This window comes from Macaca thibetana, chromosome 10 (assembly GCF_024542745.1).
Source record: "Macaca thibetana thibetana isolate TM-01 chromosome 10, ASM2454274v1, whole genome shotgun sequence".
In the NCBI taxonomy this organism is placed as follows: Eukaryota; Metazoa; Chordata; class Mammalia; order Primates; family Cercopithecidae; genus Macaca; species Macaca thibetana.
The window spans coordinates 70,939,994-70,965,797 of record NC_065587.1 but is presented as its reverse complement, the minus strand read 5'-3'; the positions used below and the strand labels follow the sequence as shown (position 1 = coordinate 70,965,797).

General features: G+C 44.5%; 1 protein-coding gene across 1 annotated transcript in view; it reads right to left on the bottom strand.

Moving 5' to 3' along the window:
* Window positions 1–25,804, bottom strand: part of TGM3 (transglutaminase 3) — a 137,815-nt gene that overhangs the window by 85,944 nt on the left and 26,067 nt on the right. The window contains exon 3 of the mRNA XM_050806890.1: window positions 454–565. Coding sequence (XP_050662847.1) covers window positions 454–565 — 112 coding nt within the window. The remainder of the gene's footprint in view (window positions 1–453; window positions 566–25,804) is intronic.

Genomic DNA, 25,804 nt, shown 5'->3' with positions numbered 1-25,804 from the left:
ACCCAGGAGGCAGAGGTTGCAATGAGCCAAGATCGTGCTGTTGCACTCCAGCCTGGGTGACAAGAGTGAAACTCTTGTCTCAAAAAATAATAATGATAATAATCATAAAGAAAAATGAAAACAAAAAAGAATAAGGACATCTCATCCTGTCATCCCATCACTTAAAACCTTCCAATGCCCTCCACCTTGAATCTCCGTCTTAGGTGAAATGCAAACGTCTGACCAGGTGCTCTGGAGTCTTGAACCTGCCTACCCCTCTGGTCTCATTTCTCATCTTCCCTACCCACCCACCTCTATCCTCACATCCCATTCTCTGCTCACTCCAAGGCCTGAAAGCTTCTTCAGGAAGCCCTCCCTGACTTTTCTCAGCCTGAGGCAGGACCCACTGCAGTTCTCCCAAAGCATTCTGAGCTTCTATTATAACCACAGAAGGCATGATAACTGCCTGCTTACCTGACTCTCCTCCATAAAAGCACCACAGGGCAGGGACCACCTTGATCTTGAACCTGATCTTCATTGTGCCCCCAAGGTCAAGTACTGTGCCAGGCAAAATGGTTCGCACTTCCTTAAAAAGAAAAAAAAACAGACCAAACCTGTAAAATGATGTGATATTGATTTAATAAGATAATTACACAGAGGAAATGAGGAAGCACATACACAAACCCTGCACGGTGTCTGACATGCGTAAGTGATCAATAATCTGCTATGCCTCATCCCCGTTTCCCTTGCAGTTCCTAGATTCTATGATCTGGGTTCTAGTTCAAGTTTTGCTTCTAACCAGTTATTTGGTTTTTCTGGTTCTGTATTTCCTTTCCATTAATTTGACAATATGGGCCAGGCACACAGTGGCTCATGCCTGTAATCCCAGCACTCTGGGAGGCTGAGACAGGAGGACTGCTTTAGCTCGGGAGTTTGAGACCAGCCTGAGCAACATAGTGAGACCCCATCTCTATTAAAAATATATATACACAAAAAACTTGACAATATGGTCCTAATGAGCTAAAAATTATATATATTTAGGAGTCTGTATGCCTTTTCCCCTTTCTCCTTCCCTGTTAACCTCCTCTCCCTCTAAGGATCAGGAATCAGGATGGACATAGCCCTTCCATAGCACTTCCCTTGCTGTGGGATAATTAAGGAATCAGAGAGACCAAGGGGTTGAGGAGGAATTATTTAATTACTTAGGTGCATCGACCCAGTCAGATTAACATCCAAAGGACTGAGCCCCAAACAAAGAGTCAAGCTACCTTTTAAGCATTTCATGGGGCGAGGAGAGATCTGTGCAGGGAGAAGTGTATTACAGAAGTGAGAAATAAGACAGTTATTCAATTCAGACATGCATTATATTATTTTTTACTTTCCAAGGAACAACATGTTTTATGACTTGAGATTATCTGTCCAGTGACCTTGCAGCTGCACAGCTAGAGAAACAGGGTCTTCACAATGCCTGGGGAAGGGAGAGCTAAGGCTCACTAGCCACAGAGAGAAAAACAGGCAGTTAATTTTAAAGGACTGCAGCCCTTTCTCTTCCTCAGGGGGAAATGGGTTTTCTTACATACAACTGAGTTTTTTGCTTACACAGTCTTTAATTTCTTTTAATTCCTGTTCACCCCAGGCCTTCTCAGTCCTTCATGGGGACCACTGAACAGGTTGCTGAAAAGATTTTTTTTTTTTTTTGAGATGGAGTCTCACTCTGTCACCCAGGCTGTAGTGCAGTGGCGCAATCTCGGCTCACTGCAAACTCCGCCTCCCAGGTTTAAGCGATTCTCCTGCCTCACCCTCCCGAGTAGCTGGGATTACAGGCACCTGCCACCATGCTCAGCTAATTTTTTGTATTTTTAGTAGAGATGGGGTTTCACCGTGTTAGCCAAGATGGTCTCAAACTCCTGACCGCGTGATCTGCCCACCTGGGCCTCCCAAAGTGCTAGGATTACAGGCATGAGCCACCGTGCCCGGCCAGAGAAGGTTTTATTTTATTCATATTTCCAAGTCCAAAGAAATTCTTCCTGAGGTCGGGACTGCTCCCTTAAAGGGCATATAATGTACAACTCCTGGATCTTGGTGTATGAAAGCCCTGGGGACTTCAAGTACCTCTGTGTTTTCCAAGGCTGAGCCCTGCCCAAGTGGTGACAGGACACGTTTTGCCCACACCCTGTGCCTTGCCACTCTGCAGTCACCTCGCGTGCAGGGAGGGTGAGTGGTGGAGGAGAGGGCAGGACAGGACAGATCGACTGCAGGGAAGCTGAGGAAAGATGCGTGCACACACCCTTGCTTGTACTGTCGTGCTGCTGTGGCTGCCAGCTAGGGGCCTGGGCCCCCCGGGCAAGAAGCAGGAAGGAAGAAGGAGACAGGAGACCTTAGCCTTCCCATGCCATGGCATTCTTCCTCTTTCAGTTCCTCTTCCTTCCTCCACCCTAGCTTAACTTAAGAGTTCCAAGACTGCCCCAGAGTAGTTCTTGAGTCTACACTGGAACCACGAAGTGACACGGAAGCAGGAAAGGGGTTAGCCACCAACTCTGGGTGTGGCAGGGAGAGCAGCCGTCACATCCTTGGGCATCCTACCAAGAAAGTGCATTCCAGGGTCTCTTTATCCACAAAGACTCTGGGGCCCGTGATCCCATTGTCGAATGTGTACTACTGTGAAACAAAGACATTTGTAAATTCAGTATGAATATGCCTGTCAGTTGCTTCAGGAAACACAGAGTTCCTCAGGCCCTTTCTCCTTAGCAGCAACACAATTCAGTTTGGTCTTTTACTGAGCAACTCATTTATACAAGCCTTCCTCTCCATCCCCAACAAAAAGAAACAAGCCAAGCCTGTCTTCCCAGGAGTTTACCACATATCTCAGGAGATGAGACATGTGTACAAATAGTCCAAGAGAGAATGAGGTAAATGCTACAACCCAATCCAGGACAGAAGTAATAGGAAAAGACTGACTCTGGCTGGAAAGATCAGAAAGGTTTCATGAAGGAGAAGATTGGCTCTGGCTGGAAAGATCAGAAAGGTTTCATGAAGGAGACCTCAGCTGAGATGGACCCTGAAGGAAGAGCAGAATTTTGATAGTCAACGTTTTCTCACTGGCTCTATTGATGGAGGCTGCGTTAGCTTGACTTAGAGAAAACCTGTCTGGGTTCCAGTAAAGTGTGTTTTTAGTCTCTGCTGCAGTTTTTGGATACCCTGGTAAAAGGATCTGATAAGGCTGGGTGGCCTTATCTCTCCAGGCCTTGGTTTCCTCTACTTGGTGTGTGAGATCGAACTCGGCTGTATGCCTGGCTCCTCCTTCTCTATTTTGTTCTCATTAGTGGTAGAAACAGAATCCAAAGCTAAAGACACAGGATGTGCCCTGCAAAAGAATGTATTATTAGGGTATTCACAGTTCTCCAAGGCTCCTTCTAGGACATTAATCCTAGATGTGATTTCATCATCTCCTACATCTCCAATACGTTTTTCTGAAAAAAGAAAGAAATAATAAAGAAGCTGTAGACTGGGTGCTGTAGCTCACACCTGTAATCTCAGCACAAAAAAACAGGCACAACAACACAAAAAGTATTGTTCATAGCAATACTTTTCATAATAACCAAAGACTGGAAACAATCCACATTTCCATCAACATAAGAATGGATTAAAACATTATTGTTTATTTACAGAACTAGAATACCACACAACAATGAGTAAATTTAAGGGATATTTAAAACGAAAAAAGAGGCCAGGTGCAGTGGCTCATGCCTGTAATCCCAGCCCTTTGGGAGACCACGGCAGGCAGATCACCTGAGGTCAGGAGTTCAAGACCAGCCTGGCCAACATGGTGAAACCCCGTCTCTACTAAAACTATAAAAATTAGCCAGGCGTGGTTGCGGGCACCTCTAATCCCAGCTACTTGGGAGGCTGAGGCAGGAGAATCGCTTGAACCTGGGAGGAGGAGGAGGCTGCAGTGAGCCGAGATTGTGCCACTGCACTCTAGCCTGGGTGACAAAGTGAGACTCGTCTGCAAATAAAATAAAATAAAATTAGAAAAAGAGGCTGGGTGCCGTGGCTCACACCTGTAATCCCAGCACTTTGGGAGGCTGAGGTGGGTGGATCACGAGGTCAGGAGTTCAAGACCAACCTGGTCAACATAGTGAAACCCCGTCTTTACTAAAAATACAAAAATTTAGCCGGGTGTGGTGGCAGGCACCTCTAATCCCAGCTATTCGCGAGGCTGAGGCAGGAGAATCGGTTGAACCCGGGAGGCAGAGATTGCAGTGACCCAAGATGGTGCCATTGCACTCCAGCCTGGGTGACAGAGTAAGCCTCTGTCTAAAAAAAAAGAGAATGAACAAAGTTGCACAACATCATGGATGAATTTCACATAGATCATAATGAAAAAAGAAGCCAAACAAAAAAGAGAAGATGCTACATGATTTCATTCATATGAAGTTCAAGAACAGGTAAAACAAATTATGGTGTTTGAAGTCACGATAGCGGTTACCCTTGTGAAATGATCCCCACAGGGTTGACAACAATTACCTGCCAGGCACTGGCCAGAAATATACTTATAATTAAGCATTAGTCAGGCTACGCTTTGGCCCACTTTTTTCTTGCTAAAGCTCACGTACTGCTAGATACTGACCATTTGCATCTTTATTGTTCCTATCAATAGGAATTCTGACATTAGCATCATAAGACTGTTTAAGAATCATTTCCCCATGTCATCCTTATTGTTCCTATAGATAAGATCTCTGACATTAGAATCATATGGCTTTTGTTTGAGGATCACTTAAGATGCTTTTCAGACCCTGAATTCCAGCAACCTGTTTGAAGACCCCTACATAGGAATGGAGTCAGCATGAGACTACAGCTTCTTCATCTCCCTGCCCCATGGCTTGACCCTGCACTCCTCAATCAATCAGCAGTCTCCAAACTTTGGCCCACTCCCAAACCGTTAAAAATCATAAGTCCTCGAGGAGAGGAAGTTGAGGTTTCCTCCCATCTCCTCATTTGGTGACCCTATGGTTAAACCTCTTTCTCTGCTGCAACCCAGTGTCTCTCGGTGTAGATTGACTTGCTGTGTGCATTGGGCAATGAACCTGTTACAATTACACTTGGGGAGATGAACCAATGACTGGAAGGGACACAAGGAAGGACACTAGGGATCTTAGAGTTTTTTTTTATCTAGTTGATAGTTAACTAATATGTTCACTTTGTGTAAATTTATTGAGCCATATACTAATGATTGTGCACTTTTCTGGATGTATGTTATACTTCAATAAAATCTACATTTAAAAAAAGCAAGTCAGAACCTGTTTTGGCTCCATAGCTACATTTCAAATAATAGGAAAACAATTTATGGCAAGAGAGAGAGAAGGGTGTTCCTGTTCTCTCATTCTCTCTGTTGAGATATAAATCATATTATTGATTGCACTGTAAATTACAAATGATAAAATTCACCAATTTCAAGTGCAGAATTCAATGAGTTTTAAGAAACATGTAGTAGGCTGGACGCAGTGGATAATACCTGTAATCCCAGCATTTTGGGAAGCCAAGGTAGGCAGATCATTGAGGCCAGGAGTTTGAGATCAGCACGGCCAACATGGCAAAACCCCATCTCTACTAAAAATACACACACGCACAAAACTTAGCCAGGCATGGTGGCGCATGCCTGTAGTCCCAGCTACTCAGGAGGCTGAGGCACGAGAATTGCTTGAACTCGGGAGGTGGAGGTTGCAGTGAGCCGAGATCAGGCCACTGCACTCCAGCCTGGGTGACAGAACAAGACTCTCTCAAAATATATGTATATATAGTAATGTAGTAGTATACCCCCCACTCCAGTGATGATAAACAGTATTTCCATTACTCTAAAGAGTTCCCTTGTTCTTTATAGCCAATCCTCTCCCCACCCTGTGGCCACCACTGATCTGCTTTAGAAATTTCACAATAGTTTTGTCTTCTCTAGAATTCCATATAAATGGAGTCATGGAATCTTGTCTTTAAAATTATTTTATTTAAACATTTCAATGTACGGTAGGTCACAACTAGGTTGAACTGAATGTGTCACAAGGCATTTGTCCCCCAACACCACTCTACCCACCTTGGCAAAACACACAGGCTCTTTACTGAATGTCCTATTTTAAAAGCAAAATTGGCTAGTGGGAAGCTGCGTATCCTAATGCCAAAGAAAGATTGTATAAGAGACGCAGTATATCCTGTGCAGTCCCAGAAGACAGAGTAAAGACCTGGGGGCTGTAGCACAGAAGGCCATCTGCAGCTTAGTGGAAGCGAGGTTATTCCAAACGCTGGAGTTTATCAACCCCTAGAATGTGCTGCAACCGCAGTCAGTCAGTTCCCTGTCCACAGTGGACAAACAGAAAGGTGAGCTGTCTAACTACCAATGTCTAACTATCAAGGTGTCAGAGAAGGGACCCAGGCAGGACACTCGACTCAGTGGCTTCTGATGTCTATTCCAAATCTAATATCACATTGTAGTTAATTGAGCTCTAAAGCAAATCACATTTTTTTAAAAATTTGAGGCAGAGTCTTGCTGTGTTGCATAGGCGGGAGTGCAGTGGCACAATCTTGGCTCACTGCAACCTCTGCCTCCTGGGCTCAAGCGATTCTCCCCTCTCAGCCTTCTGGGTAGCTAGAATTACAGGCATCTGCCACCACACCTGGTTAATTTTTGTATTTTTAATAGAGATGGGGTTTTACCATGTTAGCCAGGCTGGTCTTGAACTCCTGACCTCAAGTGATCCACCCACCTCAGCCTCCCAAAATACTGAGATTACCCGTGTGAACCACTGCACCCAGCTGCAAATCACAAATATTTTTTATATCAAGTAGAATAAAGCAAAACACTACATTGGTCAAAGCATACACTTTGCAGCAACACTAGAACATCCCACTACCAGAAAGGGATATAACTCGAGATGAGAGACGCTATGAAAGGGCAACAAAAACACATGAAACCCAACGAGAATGACTAGAAGATAATGAGCCTATTTTTTTTCCTCATCAATTTTATAAACGGCTTCCAGGCTGTGAAATTAAATAAGACATAGATGTTTTTTTCTTAATTTTTAAAAATATCATCCACAGACTCAGCAGGTGAAAGAGATGTTTTTTGAGGCAACTTCTCAGTGTTCACTAGACTCTAACCTCCTCTCTCCAATTAACACAATGGGTCTGGCGAAGCCCATCCATTTCAATAAAATTCAGTGAACATTAGCTGGACCTTGAAGGTGCTCAGCTAGGCATTGCACAGAGTAGGGCATAAATGAGCTATAGTACCTGCCTTTGAAGTAAAATAAGAATGTGCACAACCTCAGCCCAAAGCCAGGCTAGATAGCTGTCATGGAGAAAAGGCACAAACTCTCACAAAGGTAGAAGGGAGAGCACGATGGCCAGAGAACTTAAGGCTTGAAAGAGAATGAGCTGCTGGACCCTAAAGAACAGTCTGGGTTGGGTGCAGTGGTTCAAGTCTGTAATTCTAGCACTTAGGGAGGCCAAGGCAGGAGGATCATTTGAGCCCAGGAGTTTGAGACCAGCCGGGGCAACATAGTGAGACCCTGTCTTTACAAAAATAAAAAAAAATAGTGTCCCTTGTGGTGGTGTGTGCCTGTAGTCCCAGCTGCTTGGGAGGCTGAGGTGGGAGGATCGCTTAAGCCCAGGAGTTCAAGGCAACAGTGAGCTATCATTGCACCACAGGACTCCAGCCTGGGAAACAGAGCAAGACCCTATCTCTAAACAAAAAGAACAGGCTGATTGTCCACAATGAGATGCAACAGCATGGCTTACTTTGGAGAATTTTCTAAAAGCCAGATCATTTGTCTTTTTTTAAAACAGTCTGTTTTAAGAATAAATGTACTTAACTGGAGATTACCAGGAAATGTTGGCTTTCACCCATTTTCTTCAAGGGACACTCAGAATTTACTGAAAATAGCACAAGAACAAAATGAGGCCGGGTGCAGTGGCTCACACCTGTAATCTCAACACTTTGGGAGGCTGGGGCATGTGAATCACCTGAGGTCAGGAGTTCAAGACCAGCCTGGACAACATGGCAAAACATCGTCTCTATTAAAAATATAAAAATTAGCTGGGCATGGTGGCGGACATCTGCAATCCCCAGCTACTCGGGAGGTTGAGGCAGGAGAATTGCTTGAACTCAGGAGGCAGAGGCTGCATTGAGCTGAGATTGTACCACTGCACTCCAGCCTGGGCAACAAAGTGAGACTCTGTCTCACAAAAATAAAAAATAAAATAAAAATAAAATAAAAATAAAAAATAAAAATAAAAGAACAAATGAGCTGGGATTCCAAATAAATGGGTTCTGTTTCTAAGACTATGAAACTTTAGTTAGCTGGGCCTTGATTTTATCATCTGAAAAATAAGACAGATGGTACTACATCAGTGATTTTCACTTGTGCTTCACGGAACCTCAAGAGTATAGGGAAGCAGGGTATGACCCCAGACCCACTAGGCTCATAGTGGCTCAACTTCTGAGTCTTAATTGGGCTTCTCAGTAAGGCTTCATTTTGAATAAAGAATTTTGCTACTTTAAAAAGTTAAAATAGGCTGGGTTTAGTGGCTTATGCCTATAATCCCAACACTTTGGGAGGCTAAGGCGGGGGGATTGCATGAACCCAGGAGTTTGAAACCAGTCTGGGCAGCATAGCCAGATCCCATCTCTGAAAAAAAAAAGAAAAGAAAGAAAGAGAGAGAGAGAGAAAGAGAGAGAGAGAGAGAGAAAGAGAAAAAGAAAGAAAGAAGAGAAAAAAGAAAGAGAAGAAAGAAAGAAAGAAAGAAAGAAAGAAAGAAAGAAAGAAAGAAAGAAAGAAAGAAAGAAAGAAAGAAAAAGAAAGAAAACAAAGAAAGAAAGAGAAAGAAAGAAAAAAGTTAAAACATAGGGTTTGCAGCCAGGTGCGGTGGCTCATGCCTGTAATCCCACACTCTGGGAGGCCAAGGCAGGTGGATCACCTGAGGTCAGTAGTTCAAGACCAGCCTGGCCAATATGGTGAAACCCAGTCTCTACTAAAAAACACAAACATTAGCTGGGCCTGGTGGTGAGCACCTGTCATCCCAGCTACTCGGGAGGCTGAGGCTGGAGAACCGCTTGAACCCGGGAGGCAGAGGTTGCAGTGAGCCAAGGCCACGCCACTGCACTCCAGCCTGGGCGACAGAGCAAGACTCCATCTCAAAAAACAAAAACAAAAACATAGGGTTTGCTAAATACGTTGGTGGGGCTATCTTGCATCCAGACTCTGGGACTAGAATGACCTCCTCAAAGTACAAGTTCAGGACATTCCATGATATTGTGTATTTATTTTTACTTCCTATGACATTATTATACAACAATTTGTTTTCTCTACAATGTTTTTAAAATCCTCAGATAACGTTTTCTTCTTTTCCTTTTCAGCCTCACTCTTTTTTAATGTTATTTTTCTCTTTTCTTCTCTATTTTCCCATTCACTTTCCTTTCTTTTTAGATATGTGTGTAGAAGACTGGGCGCAGTGGCTCATGCCTGTAATCCCAGCACTTTGGGAGGCTGAGACAGGCAGATAACTTCAGCTCAGGAGTTTGAGACCAGCCTGGCCAACGTGGTGAAGCCCTTTCTTTACTAAAAATACAAAAAATTATCTGGGCATGTTGGTGCACACGTGCAATCCCAGCTACTGGGGAGGCTGAGGCACAAGAACCCGGGAGATGGAGGTTGTAGGGAGCCGAGATCGAGCCTCTGCACTCCAGCCTGGACAACAGAGCAAGACCCTGTCTCAACAACGACAACAACAAAAAAAGATGTGTGTAGAAAAGAGTTTTAACATATCATGCTGGAGATTGTTAACGTTAGAAAGCCCTACTGGTAAGGTTGGCCCTGGGCTGATCTCTGGGAACTTAAGATTTTGGAAGGGTTTCCACTATTTTCTCAGTGATAACAGTGACTCACTGCGCTAAACTGTTTAGTTTATTCGGAACACCTGCTTTCCTTCTGGGAGTCTGGAAATTCTGGTATGTGCCAGGCAGAGGTGCCTAATTGACTGATCAGATAAAAGCCTTGGAACCCCAGGCTCAGACAAGCTTCTCTGGAAGGCAACGTTTCACAGATGCTGTTAGTTTGTTGCTGGAGGAATTAAGCGCATCCTTACGTGACTCCGCTGGGAGAAAACTGGAAGTTTGCACCTGGTTTCCTCCAAACTTTGGCCCATGCACCTTTTCCCTTTGCTGATTTTGCTTTGTATCCTTTGACTGTCATAAATCATAGCTGTGAGTTCAATGACATGATGAGTCCTGGGAGCCCTCCTAGTGAGTCACTGAACCTGAGGTGGTCCTGGGAACCCCCGGCACAGAGCATCATAAGTGGACCTCACTAGAAGGACCTTGGCTCTGAAATATGGTGAAAGTGCTGTTTGAGAAAAGGAAGGATGAAGGAGCAGAAGATCTGTGGATATGAATGATGTGAAACCCCAGCTGAGTTACCACTTGTCTGTTGCAAGAGGTAAAAGTTACCGATGAAATTTGAAAATGATCGCCCCAATCCCAGAAGAATTGGCTTGCTGGACATCCTGGCTGTTTTGACAGCGCTGGCTAAAGTGAGGGGAAAAATGTTCAGTCTGCTCAAGGTCTTTCATTTTGTTCTATCCTCCAGGTGGAAGGAAAAAGGGCCCCAGCCATCCCAAAAGTTTAGCTTTGGGCCTAAGATGGTAAATATTTACCAGCCTGGCCAACATGGGGAAACCCTGTCTCTACTAAAAATACAAAACTTAGCTGGGCATGGTGGTGCACACCTGTAGTCCCAGCTACTCGGGAGGCTGAGGCAGGAGAATGGCTCGAACCCAGGAGGTGGAGGTTGCAGTGAGCCGAGACCGCGAAACTGCACTCCAGCCTGGGTGACAGAGCGAGACTCCATCTCAAAAGAAAAACAAAAACAAAAACAAAAACAATTACATCACTCTCTTCTCCAGGTGGGAGGAAAAGAAAGCAATTCCCAGGAGCAACACTTAGATACAGCAGAGAGGAAGCAGATGGGGTCGGGGGGAGGCGGTGCAGCCATTTCTATACACCTTTCCCTTCTTGCACGCCAGCCAGCCAGAGCTCCTGGCAGCTGTAAATGATGAATTTACTGCTAACGGTTTGAGTAAATATTCAACAAGAAAACAGTTTATTGTTTTTGATGGCTTTCTATTTGTGGGTATTGCATCTGGATGTATGGTAAGAATGGATGAGAAGTATTATAGGCTTTGTAATTTCATAAATGCTAGAGTGATCATCCCAACTGGGAAAAGCTGCAAATATATATATATATATATATATATATATATATTTATGGGACACAACTTTCTTGGTTTTTGCCACTGGTGAGCAAATCAAACTGTTTTGAGTATTAGAAATAGAGTAAGTCCCCATAGTGAGGATTTTTACTACCGTGTTTGTCGATCAGAGCCCCTAGGAAAAGGCAATCAACATGAAAAGAGAGTCACTCACCAGATAAAAACAACTTTCGGAATTTTAAAAACCAGGCTTTAATTGCTAATGAGCTCCTATAAATCATATCAGATGTTGTGAAATCTGATCCTTACAGGATGATAATTTTCCAGCCTGCTGTGGGTCAACTTAGACTCTAAGAATGGCATGGAGACAAAGGGTTTAGGAAAGCCTTGCTTATTATTCGGACTTGGAACACAGCGATTTGGCCCTCCAGTGTCTCGCCTTTTTTGCAGTCAAAGAAATACCCTTGGTTTTTTGGAATCTTGCATCCTCTGCCCCTAATTGCCTGGGTTCCATGGAGCTGAAACCTGATGCTGTCTGCCATGGGCTGGTTCAGCCTCTCCTCCAGCTGTGCTGAGCTGAAAGGAGGCACAGGCTTGACTTTGACTCCGGGATTGGCATAGATACTGGACACCTCTTTGGGGCCCTAAATTATGAGAACATTCTGGCTGGATCATCTGGATCCCATACAAATGTCCACAGGAAATGGCTTATCCTCTGTTGGGACCATCTGAAATCAGGTGGCAGACAGGCTCTGTATTTCTCATACAGAGACCACTTGCAGTCTGACTTGGGATTACTGCTGAAAGCTGCAGGTCAGGGAGGGCACATCACAGGGACCAGGGCCCTTCGCTCACTCCTGATAGGAGGACCCTGTCATGCGCGTCTGTGTGAAGACACCACCAAACAGGCTTTGTGTGAGCAACATGGCTGTTTATTTCACCTGGGTGCAGGCGGGTTGAGTCCGAAAAGAGAGTCAGCAAAGGGAGATAAGGGTGGGGTCGTTTTATAGAATTTGGGTAGGTAAAGGAAAATTACAGTCAAAGGGGGGTTGTTCTCTGGCAGGCAGGAGTAGGGGTCACAAGGTGCTCAGTGGGGGAGCTTTTTGAGCCAGGATGTGCTAGGAAAAGGAATTTCACAAGATAATATCATCGCTTAAGGCAAGGATCGGCCATTTTCACTTCTTTCGTGGTGGAATGTCATCAGTTAAGGCGGGGGCAGGGCATTTTCACTTCTTTTGTGATTCTTCAGTTACTTCAGGCCATCTGGGCGTATACGTGCAAGTCACAGGGGATGCGATGGCTTGGCTTGGGCTCAGAGGCCTGACAGACCCTCGATGCCCTCTTGGAGATGCCTCACTGCTGGTGATTGGTGTGTTCAACTTGCAGGACTAGTTGCAGTTTGCAACAGTGGACCGATAGCCTGGCTCCATGCCTCTCTGACCTGGGAAACGCACCTTAGGGAGGCATTTTGGTTACTAAGTGCAGCTGTGCCCGGTAGGTGAGTGATCTTTTCCAGGCTGCTCAGGATAAAAGGGATGGGAGGTTATATAAACCCATTTTGAAAATCTTTGAAAATTCAGGATTCCATCCTTGACCCATTCCTGAACATGATGTATCTTTCTGGTTAAGTTATATAAAAATGTTTTTTGATGAAAATGCTTTTGTCCCTCTTGCATACAACCCTTCCAGGTGAGAGGTCTGGATGACAGCAGGGGATGGTTTTTAAAATGTAAAGTTATGATGGCTGAATGCGGCACACCGATTTTGAAACAACAGAGAGTTGACAGAAACCCTAGTACCCTGGGAGGTGCAGGGGGGCAGTGAGGGCTTTAATGTCCTTTGCCTTTCAGAACTGCTTCTGGAAGCTCTCCTTTCTTCCTGAGGGGAAAACTCCAGGTGCTGTCTTTCCCAATTCTGGGAGAGCTCTGAACTCTGACACGCTGAGCAGCAGGGGGCGACCCAGCCCCTCCACTTCCTGCACAGAACACCCCCAGAGGTCCTGCTCACTCAGGAAGCAGGCGAGCTCGCGTCACAGACAAGCAAACCGTTGGTAACTGACAGCCTCAGGCAGTCCCTCTGAAACCAAGGACTGAACTGATTTAATTGGATGAAACTGGAAGCCTAGGGTGGGAGCACTGCGATGGGAGGTCACACTTGGAGCCTTGTCAACCTGTTCCGCTAATGTATGCAGCTTGGGGTGCCCCAGTAATTGTCAACTGTTTGTTTCCAGGGGTACAACATGTGGCCTCTGGGGCTGGACTTCTTGTGTGTGTATTCTCCTGTGACGACACTGCCTTAGCCCTGGAAGGGATTCAGGTCAGCTTCAACTGACTGGACAGAGCTGCACTGTGTCTGAATTGCTGCCTTGGGCAAGGTAAAAAGGGTTCATAAAAAGACTTTACAGTTTACCTTTAAAGATCTTTATGGCTGATGGGATTTGTTTTAACTGGCTAAGTACAGGGCTCCTAAAAGGCATATAACTGACAGGATCAGTACCGCAGGCTGGTCTCATCCCGCTGGTGGGTCCTAGTGATAATTTTGCTGTAAAAATGCCTGGTCCAGAAGAGAGTTGGCAATAGCAGGCCTGAGACTGCCATTCTTAGAAAGACCTGCTCACAAGTTTGGCTTATTTTGGGGGTCGGGGCACGGGGTGCAGTGGTGTCATCTTGGCTGACTGTAATCTCCACCTCCCAGGCTCAAACAATCCTCCCACCTCTGCCTCCTGAGGAGGAGGGGCTACAAGTATGCACCACCACGTCCAGCTAATTTTTGCATTTTTTGTAGAGATGAGGTTTTGCCATGTTGCCCGGGCTGGTCTCAGAACTCCTGGAGTCAAGCAATCCACTGGCCTTGGCCTCCCAAAATGCCAGGATTACAGGTGTGAGCCACTGCACCCAGCCAAGTTTGACTTTTGATGGGCATTTGGGAACACAGACTTGGGGAGGGTTCTCACCGTTCCCCAAGCGATCAGAGTGGCTCACTGCACTAAACCGTTTGTACAAACAACGTGGTTTATGCCGAACACTTGTTTTCTTTCTGGAAATCCAGAATTTTTGTATATGGTAGGCGGAGGGTACATATGTGGCCATCCCCCAGAAGAAACCTTGGGCACTGAGTCTCTAATGAGTTTCCCTGGTAGACAACATCTGACATGTGTTGTCACAATTTGTTGCTGGAAGAATTAGGCATGTCCTGTGTGAGTCTACCGGGAAAAGACTTCTAAAAGCTTGGGCCTGGTTTCCTCTGTCTTTGCCCCATCCCCTTCTCCCTTTATGGATTTTGCTTTGTACCTGTTCCCTGTAATAAGTAACAGCTGTGGCCGGGCACAGTGGTTTGTGCCTACAATCCCAGTTCTTTGGGAGGATGAGGTAGGTGGATCACCTGAGGTCAGGAGTTTGAGACCAGCCTGGCTAACGTGGTGAAACCCCATCTCTACTAAAAATACAAAACTTAGCTGGCATGGCAGTACACGCCTGTAGTCCCAGCTACTCGGGAGGCTGAGGCATGAGAATCTGTTGAATCTGGGAGGCGGAGGTTGCAGTCAGCCAAGATCACAGCACTGCACTCCAAAAAAGAAAAAAAGCCAAACTCGTGAGCAGGTTTTTCTAAAAGTGGCAGCCTCAGGCCTGCTATGCCAACTCTTTTCTGGACAAGGCATCTTTACAGCAAAATTATCACTAGGACCCATCACACACACACACACACACACACACACACACACACACACACACACCCCACAAAAGAGCGAGACCCTATCTCAAAAAAAAAAGTCACAGCTGTGAATACAGCTATATGCTGAGTCTTCTGACATCTCCTAGTGAAGCAGTGAACCTGGGGATGGTCTTGGTCCTGGAGACCCCAACATAGTATGAAAAAAGGTAAAAAAGGATGAAAAAGATGTATAGGAAGGGAGAAGAAGGAAGAAGATAGTATAATACAAGAAGGTGGAGGGAAAGGGACGAAGAAGGAAACGGGGGTAAAAGTCAATATAGTGGTAGAACTGAACTTAGTGGCTTCCAGGCTGCCATACCTAATGTGAATTCAAAGACTCACAAAATCAGAAGACAATCCTGAGACATCCCTGGCACAACACAATTGTCCCAGCAAAACAGAATTCCCCAAACTCCCAACTCTGCTAGGAAACATGAACGAAAATCATCACAATCAATCCTTTACAGATGTGCAAGACTTAAGAGCTTTTGTCCATTTTATGGAACTTTGACACCACTCTGTGAGGCAGGCTGGACAGGGATTCACAGAGCATTTAAAGGCCTCCTGCTCCTAGAGTCCAAATTAATTGACCCATCTGTTTGTATTTCTCTGATAAAAAACTTTCCATGATCTGATCTGCCTTGTGTGTTGGTTTACTGTGCACATCTGCCTTTTCCACTAGACTTGATTTCCTCGAAGGGGCATGGTCTGACTTTTTTTTTTTTTTTTTCTTGTCTTGTCTTTCTTTGGCTGAGAGAAAAGATACTCTTTTCTTTCTTTCTTTTCTTTTTTTTTTTTTTCGAGACAGCATTTCATTCTGGTCGCCCAGGCTGGAGTGCAATGGCGCCATCTCGGCTCACTGCAACCTCTGCCTCCTGGGTTCAAGCAATTCTTCTGCCTCAGCCTCCTGAGTACCTGGGATTACAGGCACCTGCCACCATCCCCAGCTAATTTTTGTATTTTTAGTAGAGACAGGGTTTCACCATGTTGGCCAGGCTGGTCTCAAACTCCTGACCTCAGATGATCCCCCAGCCTCGGCCTCCCAAAGTGCTGGGATTACTGGTGTGAACCATTGCGCCTGGCCAAGGTAATCTTTTTTTTCTTTCTTTCTTTTTTTTTTTGAGACAGTCTCATTCTGTCACCCAGGCTGGGAGTACAGTGACACGATCTCAGTTTACTGCAACCTCCACTTCTCAGGTTCAAGCAATTCTCCCACCCCAGCCTCCCGAGTAGCTGGGATTACAGGAACCCGCTACCATGCTCAGATAATTTTGGTTTTAGTAGAGACGGGGTTTCGTCATGTTGGCCAGGCCGGTCTTGAACTCCTGCCCTCAGGTGATCCACCCACCTTGGCCTCTCAAAGTGCTGGGATTACAGGTGTGAGCCACCGCATCTGGCCAAGATAATCTTTTCTAGTGATAAATTCATTGTGGGAAAATAATAAAAATAAAACAAAAATCACATGGGATCCCTATTTTAGTCAACTCTGTATCCTATTCAGATTCAAGAATAAACTGGCATACAGAAAGCAATCAACATTCATTGATCTGTTGTTAGCTAAGATTCTAGTTATGAGGACTCCTTCCTCAAGGGATTATCAGGAGAATTATATGAGAATGGACATAAGTGAACTTGGTAAACTGCAAAGCATTTTTTAGATCTAAATTAGCCATTATAATCATGCATCCTCAACCTTACATTCATTTAAGAAAATCTTTGAGCTGGGTGCGGTGACTCACACCTGTAATCCCAGCACTTTGGGAGGCTGAGACAGGAGGATCACTTGAGCCCAGGAATTTGAGACCAACCTGGGGAACATAGCAAGACCCCTGTCTTTACAAAATTTATTTAAAAAAATTAGCTGGATATGGTGGCATGCACCTATAGTCCCAGCTACTTAGGAGGCTTAGGTGGGAGGATCACTTGAGCCCAGGAATTCAAAGCTGCAGTAAACCATGATCATGCCACTGCACTCCAGCCTGGGCAACAGATCCTATCTCAAAAAAAAAAAAAGAAGAAGAAAGAAAGAAAAAAGAAAGAAAAGAAAGAAAGAAAGGAAGGAAGGAAGGAAGAAAAGAAAAGAAAGAAAGAAGAAGCAGGGAGGAAGGAGGAAAGAAGGGAGGAAGGAGGAAAGGAAGGAGGAAAGGAAGGAAGGAAGAGAAAGAAAAAAGGAAGAAACAGAGAAAGAAAGAGGGAGACAGGGAGAGAGGGAAGGAAAGGAAAGAAGGGAAGAAGGAGGAAAGGAAGGAAGAAAAGAAGAAAGAAAGACAGAAAGAAAGAAAGGGAGGGAAGGAAGGAAGGGAGGAAGGAGGGAGGGAGGGAACGAAGGAAGGAAGGGGAGAGAGAGAGAAAGAAAGAGAGAGAGAAAAGAGAGAAAGAAAGGGAAGGAAGGAAAGAAGGGAGGAATGAGGAAGGAAGGAAAGAAGGAAGAAAAGAAGGGAGGGAAAGAACGAAAAAAGAAACAAAGAAAGAGAAAGAGAGGAAGGGAATGAAAGAAGGGAGGAAGAAAGGAAGAGAACAAAAGAGGAAAGAAAAAGAAAGAAAGAAACAAAAGAAAAGAAGAAGGAGGAGGAGAGGGAGGGAGGGAGGAAGGAAGGGAGGGAAGGAAAGAAGGGAGAAAGAAGGGAGAAGGGAGGGAGGGAAGGAAGGAAGGAGAGAGAAAGAAAGAGAGAAAGAAAGAAAGAGAAAAAAGGAAAGGAAGGAAGGAAAAAAGAGAAAGAAAGAAGGAAATCAAGAAAAGAAGGAAGGGAGGGAAGGAAAGAAGGAAGGAAAAAAGAGAAAGAAAGAAAGAAAGAAAGAAAGAAAGAAAGAAAGAAAGAAAGAAAGAAAGAAAAAGAAAGAAAAGAAAGAAAGAGAGAAAGAAAATTTTGAGAAGATGACTACATTTTCCAAGTGGGCTGATGAGCCGCCGCTTGTAGGAGGGTGCCTTGATTCTACCATTTGTAGATAACAACACTGAGGCTCAGAGAGTTTGAATGATTTACCTAAGGGTCACATAAACATGTTTGTATCTATGTCAATCTGTGGCTTCCCCTCAGAAATTAGATTTGACTTTATAATTTATTCTCATTTAACTTCCTAGTACAGTTGTAACAGATTTTAAGTTAATAGCTTTTTCTCTTGTCTTTCCCTTTTTGCTTTTACTTATCAAAATTGTCACAAATCTTCAACACCCCAAAAAAGGCGTACTATCTCTTCATGAAGAGGTGGAAAGAACGTGAATATTGGAAAGAGACAGACTCGGGTTTGAATCTAGGCTCTGCTTCTTATTAGCCAGGCAACTTTGGGCAAAGAACTTAATTTCCATGAGACTTAACACATTTGCAAAGTAAGGTCAACAATGTCTATTAATACCTTCTAAAGTTATGAAAATGAAGGATAATATACGTGGAGCACCTAGCTCTGTGCTTGGCGCCTTGTAAACACTTTATAAATGATGGCTGAGTATTGTAGTTATTGCCATCATTACTATTAAGTTGAAACAGGAGGATAAAGAATCACAAATTTTGTGGGTTTTTTTTTTTTTTTTTTTGTGACAGAGTCTTGCTCTGTTGCCCAGGCTGGAGTGCAGTGGTAAGATCTTGGCTCATTGCAAGCTCCGCCTCCTGGGGTCAAGCGAGAAGCACGGATTTTGGCTGTGTTACCTACCACTTGGTAAGCGCTAGTGAAACTGGACTGGCAGGTCACTTGTGAAGCCAGCATCAAAAGGTCTTTCCCTCAAGAGACCACAAAAACAAAATATTGAAGTCAGCAACTTCCACTTCTGAGATTAGGCATTGAGTAGAATCAACAGTCCATCCAGGTGTGACATTTCTTTTTAGCATCAGTTTCACTGCTCATGACTCATTAAACTTGGAGACAAGGGATAGGAATTACTGAATTTGTCATAGCATCTCATGAATGAATGTGTATGGTAAGGACAAAAGGGGCTGAGAACCAAGCCCTGTATTGGGGTGGGGAAGGGAAAATTAAAACTTCAATAAAGAGAATGACGAATAATCTGAATCAAGCAAAGTACAGGGGCAAAACCTGCCAGCTTGTGATCGAGTAATGGCGAGACCTTCTTAACTCGGTCATGTCTAAAAGAAACATCAATACTTGGGGTCAGTCTTCAGTAGATAAGAAATGTGGGGGGGGGGGGGAACCAGGAAAGACACAGGGTCAGAGAGCTGGGAGGGAACTCAAGGTCACCAGTGTAGTCATTTTTACACTGTGGCCCCAAGTCTTCAGAGAAGCTTCGGGGACACCACAGATCATGAAGTATTCCTTGCCAAGAGGATGGCTTGCTGTTTCGGGAACGTATACAAGCTTTTGTTCTGTTTTTGTTCCAGTTCTAAAGAATTTAAACACCAGTGTTATATACTAATGCTTGTCTTTTACAGAGGAGAACCTAAGGTCCAGAGAGGACAATTAACTTGCTCAAAGTAACACAAGGGAAGGCTTGGGTCTTCAACCCATAAGTCTTGCTCTATCCCCAAATAGGAATATGAGACAGACACACTGGCTATTCATTCCAGTTCATATGTGATGCCAGATGTGGGGCTCTACCTCCCCTAAACTTAAAGGAACTCTTCTTTTTTCTGGAGACAGGGTCTCATTCTGTTTCCCAGGTTGAGTGCAGTGGCAGAATCACAGCTCACTGCAGCCTCAACCTCCTGGGCTCAAGTAATCCTCCTGCCTCAGCCTCCTGAGTAACTGGGACTACAGGCATGTACCACCATGTCCGGCTAATTTTTTGTAGAGACAGGGTCTCTCTACGTTTCCCAAACTGGTCTCAAACTCCTGAACACAAGCGATCCTCCCTCCTCAGACTCCCAACATGCTGGGATTACAGGCATAAGCCACTGTGCCAAAGTCATAATGAGAGCCCTTCTCTTGTCATTAGGAGGTGAGGTTCAGTAGGGCTTCAATGTCTGGGCAATGGAGGGTTCCTGCTTCCTGAAAGGTGACCTCTTAAAAGAGCACTCGTTTACTTACACCAGGACTGACCTCTCATCTCCAGCCTCCTGATCCGTGCTGGTCTGGCCCAGTTCCCTATTACTTTCCCACTCTCACCTTTCTGCCCCTCTAGGCTTGTCTTGGGCCCATAAACTATAGGATTGAGTGAGAAGTGCCTGGATTTCTCCATTCGCTGTTTTATTGGCTGTCATTGGACCTGAATGGGCTCCACCTCCTTGGAATTCCCTAATGCAGCCAATTGATTCCATTCATAAGAGTCCTCAAGTTCTTAAAGCTGGAAGAAAATTTTGAGACCATTTCATTGAGTCTCCTAATTTTATAGATGAAGAAACTGAGGTCTATGTGATTCACACAGAGTCACATAGTCATATCATTCAAATTCATGTTTTGTAATTCTAGATCCAACACCCTTTCTGATAGCCAAACTATCATTCTCCCATTTAATTCAATTCATTTTAAATCCAAACATACCTATGGAGGCCAGGAGTGGTGGCTTACACCTATAATCTCAGCACTTTGGGAGGCTAAGGCAGGTGGATCACCTGAGGTCAGAAGTTCGAGACCAGCCTGACCAACATGGTGAAATTCCATCTCTACTAAAAATACAAAAATTAGCCGGGCATGGTGGTGGGTTCTTGTAATCCTAGCTGCTCGGGAGGCTGAGGCAGGAGAATCGCTTGAACCTGGGCGGCGGAGGTTGCAGCGAGCCTGTAGTTCTAGCTACTTGGGAGGCTGAGGTGGAAGGATTGCTGGAACCCAGGAGGACAAGGCTGCAATGAGTCATGATGATGGTGCCACTGCACTCCAGCCTGGGTGACAGAATGAGACCCCTGTCTCAAAAGGAAGGGAGGGAGGGAGGGGGGAAAGAAGAAAGAAGGAAGGAAGGAAGGAAGGAAGGAAGGAAGGAAGGAAGGAAGGAAGGAAGGAAGGAAGGAAGGAAGGAAGGAAGGAAGGAAGGAAGGACGGGCAGTGAGCAGATGGAAAGAACCAGGTTCCTGGATGGAATCATTCCTGAGCTGCCACGCCAGCCCTAGACTGCCTGTCCCTACACTTCTTGTTGCATGAGATAAATGAATCCCTCTTTGGTTCAGCCAAATAGCACTTCTCTTATATGCAGCTGAATACAGTCGTGAATGGCTCATGGGCCTTGAAAAAGTCTTGGGATTTCAACAAACAGAGGCAGAAGACAGTGCCAGGAAACGCTCAGGACAGGGAAAGCTGGGGCATGTTCTTGACAAAGCAGAAAGAGCAGACAGGGAGGTCAGAAGAGAAGTTGTGATAGGGACAGAAGACCAGGGAGGCTCAGAGAATGGATGTGGATTTCATTCTGAAAGCAGGGAGGAATTGCTAGGGGAAGTGAGCAGTGCTGTTCTTGGGGAGTTGACGCTAGTTCCTTGGCACCGAGTGAGACTTGGGCCCCCGGACGAGCAGGCAGGGCAGCTACTGAGGAGCCTGGAGCGAGAGTGGGTGGCCTACTTCGTTCCAATCTGCTGTGTTTGTATTACATTCCTGTTAGTTTAGTATCTGCACAGAACACCAGGAACCGCAGTACCGCAAACTCTTTGGCATTCTGAAGGCCCTGCTCTCACTGTGTCACTTTCCTCCCACTGGCAATTACCAGACTGGCAAACCGCAGCCAGCCGAACCTAGCCCTCTGGCTTCCAAAGTGTGCCCTGCTTTGACTGCAGCATGTTGTAAGCCACAAACATCTTCTCCAAGAAATGATTAGAGAAGGAAGCTATGAGAAAACAAATGTATATAAAAATAAGACACGGTCTTGAGTCATTGATAGGAAAATGGAAGCGGAAAAGATATCCAACCTAGAACGGCCTTGAACAAGTTCAAGGACCCACAGGCAGCTAGAAGGAAGAAAGTGTTCCCTGCTTTCGTCTTTTTGTGTGAATGGATTCTCTGATTTCCACACTTGAGCCTCAGAGGCAGGCGATGCAGTAGAAAAATACAATATTGCTCCCAGTCTGCCCCTGACTACCTGTTTGAGCTCACGAAACAAAACAAAACACCTACCACTCTCTAGACTTTAATCTCCCCACCTACCCACCTAGACACTGAGAGGACTGGACTGGAGAAATCAAAGCCTCATCCTTCTCAAAAATGTTCCAGCCCCCATCTCCCTGTGCAGCCAGCAGTGTCCCGGCTCTCTGCCCATCTAACATACCGGGCCTCATGTTGTATGTGTTTCAATCTGTCCCGAGTCCCCAGCTAGTTCCTCGAGGGCAAGAATCCTGTCTTCCCCATAGTCAGTACACATAGCAGAAACTCAATACATCTTGACTGAATGGATTGGTGAGCTGCACAATTGTTTCTTGATAAGGGTTTCAGGAGGGAAGCTGAGATGCTGTCAGGGCCTGAGACCAGGGCAGGAAATGGCATGTAAGTGACACTCCCAGGCTCTAGGCAAATCAGTTGGAAGAGAGAATGAAGCTAAGTTAGTGCAACTTATCAATAACTATATTCCATAGAATTAACCCACTAGATGTTTTCACCTTCTGTGGGGAAAAAAAAAAAAAGGGTGTTTTGGTCAAAAAAGGTTAAGAAACTTACTAACCGAATCCCACATTCCACTCATTCCTCTATGGACATGAGCCTAGAAAAGGCTCTAAGATACCTGTTTACTTTTATGTAACCTAGAATTTCCCAAACCTAGGGAACCTGTGTTTAGAAAACACCCATAAAGCATGAACGCAGTTTGAGAAGCACTGGTTTAGTGTCAATGGTTTCTACAGTGAAGTTTTTATTTACAAACCGTGTTGGGGTCTGTGAAAAGCCCCTCTAGGACCACAAATCATTGGTCACTGCATAATCAAATGGACAGACAGATATAATAATTCAGATTGTTATTATTATAATTATTATCTCATTCAGTTAACATCTATTCAACAGCAACTGATTGTCTAGTATGCATCCCACACAAGGGATATAAGGATAAATAAGATAGGGTCTCCTCTGCAAAAGAGCATGTCCCTTAAGGGGAGGAGAAAGTACAGAATATTGTGCTGAGTACTGTAAGCAGATGTTATGGGAAGGCAGAAGAAGGTACCTGGGAGAATCATGGAAACTAGACCTTGAATAATAAAAACAATAACATTAACAACAATACCTTCATCAAGTGCTAACCACGTACCAAACACTGTTCTAAGCACTTTATGTGTATTAACCCACTTATAACTCACACAGTCTTACCAGTTACTTTCAGTATCTACATTTTACAATGAAATCATTGAGTCTCAGAGAGGCTAAGTAACTTGCCCGAGATCATGCAGCTAGAAACATGACATGGTCAGAATTCAAACCCAGGCAGACTGGCTCCGAAGTCCATACTTTTCAGCGGTAGGCTGTACTTACTGCCTTTTGGGATGAGTAGTATATCAGATGGAAAAGGACAGAAACCTTCCAGGCAAAGGGAAGAGGAAAAATAGCAAGTAGTTCTATGTGCATCAAACGTGGGCTCTCAAATCTATGCCAGTAAGTTCTGGCTGTATCCTGTGGACTTGGGTGCTCAGATCTTTCCACTGATGTCCTTTAGGCAGGAAAGGAAAACATGAGCCTTTAGGGGAATCTAGAAGTGTAGCTTTAAAAAACCTCCACAAATTTCTTTTGAAGTCTCCCACTACCATCTGAAAAATTCATGAGAACTCTATATTTGACACCATAATAGAATTGTGTTGACTCCATATAAAACATTTTAACCACTTAGCAGTTCAATTAACATTTTTACATAGAACTCCAGGAACACATGCCATTATTTCTCTTGAGGCCTCGGGTATCCCTGGCAACCTGCTCGCATCCATGACTCCCCAGCTGGAGGCCTAGCTGTAAACAGCAGGAAGTCATTTAAGATGCCTGGGCCAGAGATGGACCCAGCACATTTGCGTTTTCAAAAGGTGACTCTTCAGAATAGCAGGAACCTAGGAATAACTTAAATATCCATCAAACGAAAACTGGTTAAATAAATTACATTCATCCACTGGAATACTACAGTGCACTAATAGAATGAGAGACCAGCATGTACAGATGAGAAAAGCTCTCTAAGGTAACATATTCAATGAAAACAGCCAAGTGCAGACTAGTGTGCACAGTGGATTCCCACTCATGTGTGAGGTGTGGAAAGCATGTGTGTTTTCAGATATGCTTTTACAGGCAGAGAAAACTTTTAGAAGGAGAGACAACAAATGTCAACAGTAAGGATCTCTGGGGAGGAGAACCATGACAGAACTTACTTTTTTTTTGAGACAGAGTCTTGCTTTGCTGCCCAGGCTGGAGTGCAGAGGCACGATCTGGGCTCATTGCAACCTCCACCTCCTGGGTTCAAGTGATTCTCCTGCCTCAGCCTTCCGAGTAAATGGGATTACAGGCACCTGCCACCACACCCACTAATTTTTGTATTTTTAGTAGACATGGAGTTTTGGCATGTTGACCAGGCTAGTCTCAAAACTCCTGATGTCAGGTGATCCGCCCGCCTTGGCCTCCCAAAGTGCTGGGATTAGAGGTGTGAGCCACCACTCCTGGCTGAGAACTTACTTTTTATTGCGTATCTTTCAGTACTATTTGGATTTCTACCACATGCCATTTTTAAATAAAAGAAATAGTTTGGCCGGGCACGGTAGCTCACGCCTGTAATCCCAGCACTTTGGGAGGCTGAGGCAGGCAGATCACCTGAGATCAGGAGTTCAAGGCCAGCCTGGCCAATGTGCTGAAACCCCATCTCTACTAAAAACAAATAATAATAATACAAAAATTAACCGAGTGTGGTGGCATGCACTGTAATCCCAGTTACTCGGGAGGCTGAGGCAGGAGAATCGCTTGAACCCGGGAGGCAGAGGTTGCAGTGAGACGAGATCACGCCATTGCACTCTAACCTGGGCAACAGGAGCAAAACTCTGTCTAAAAAAAAATAGTTTAGTGCATCTCAGAAAGCTAAAAAATAGTTTTTAAGAAAAAGAAAAACTGAGGAAAAAACTGCTAGCAGTACAGCATAGATGATGAGTGGGGAAAAAAGAGTGACTCTAGTTGTCCCTTGGTATGTGCAGGGAGGGGGTGAAGGGAGGAATTGGTTCCAGGATCCCTATGGGTATCAAAATCCATGGATGCTCAAGTCCCTTGTATAAAATGGCATGAGATTTGCATACAATCTACACACAGCCTCTCCTCCATTTTAAATCATCTCTAGATCACTTATTATACTTAATACAATGTAAACTATGTAAATAGTTGCTATACTATATTTTTTAAATTTGTATAATTTTTTATTGTGTTACTTAATTAAAAAAATACTTTTCTATTAAAAATAATTGTTTTCTCCTAACTCAACGTAAATATATTGTTATTTTGTATTGTGTTTTATTTTTCAAAGATTTTTGATCCAAAATTTGTTGAATCTGTGGGTGTGGTATGGAACTTGCAGATACAGAGGACCAATTACATAGAGAAAGACCCATTACTGGCAGGGCAAGTTAGCTCATGTCTGTAATCCCAGCACTTCAGGAGGGCGAGGCAGGCGGATCACCTGAGGTCAGGGGTTCGAGACCAGCATGGGCAACATGGTGAAAACCTGTCTCTACTAAAAATACAAAAAATTTGCCAGGTGTGGTGGTGGGTACTTGTAATCCCAGCTACTCAGGAGGCTGAGGCTGGAGAATCTCTTGAACCCAGCAGGCAGAGGTTGCAGTGAGCCGAAATTACACCATTGCACTCCAGCCTGGGCAACAAGAGCAAAACTCCATCTCAAAAAAAAAAAAAGAGAGAGAAAGGCCTATTACAAAGCACTGTCCTACAGCAAGATGACAAAATTGAACTAAGGAAGTGCCAGTAGGGCTAAGGAAGAAGACCGAGAGATGTTTAAGCAGTAAAAAGTCTAGGACTTGGCAACTTGTTAAGT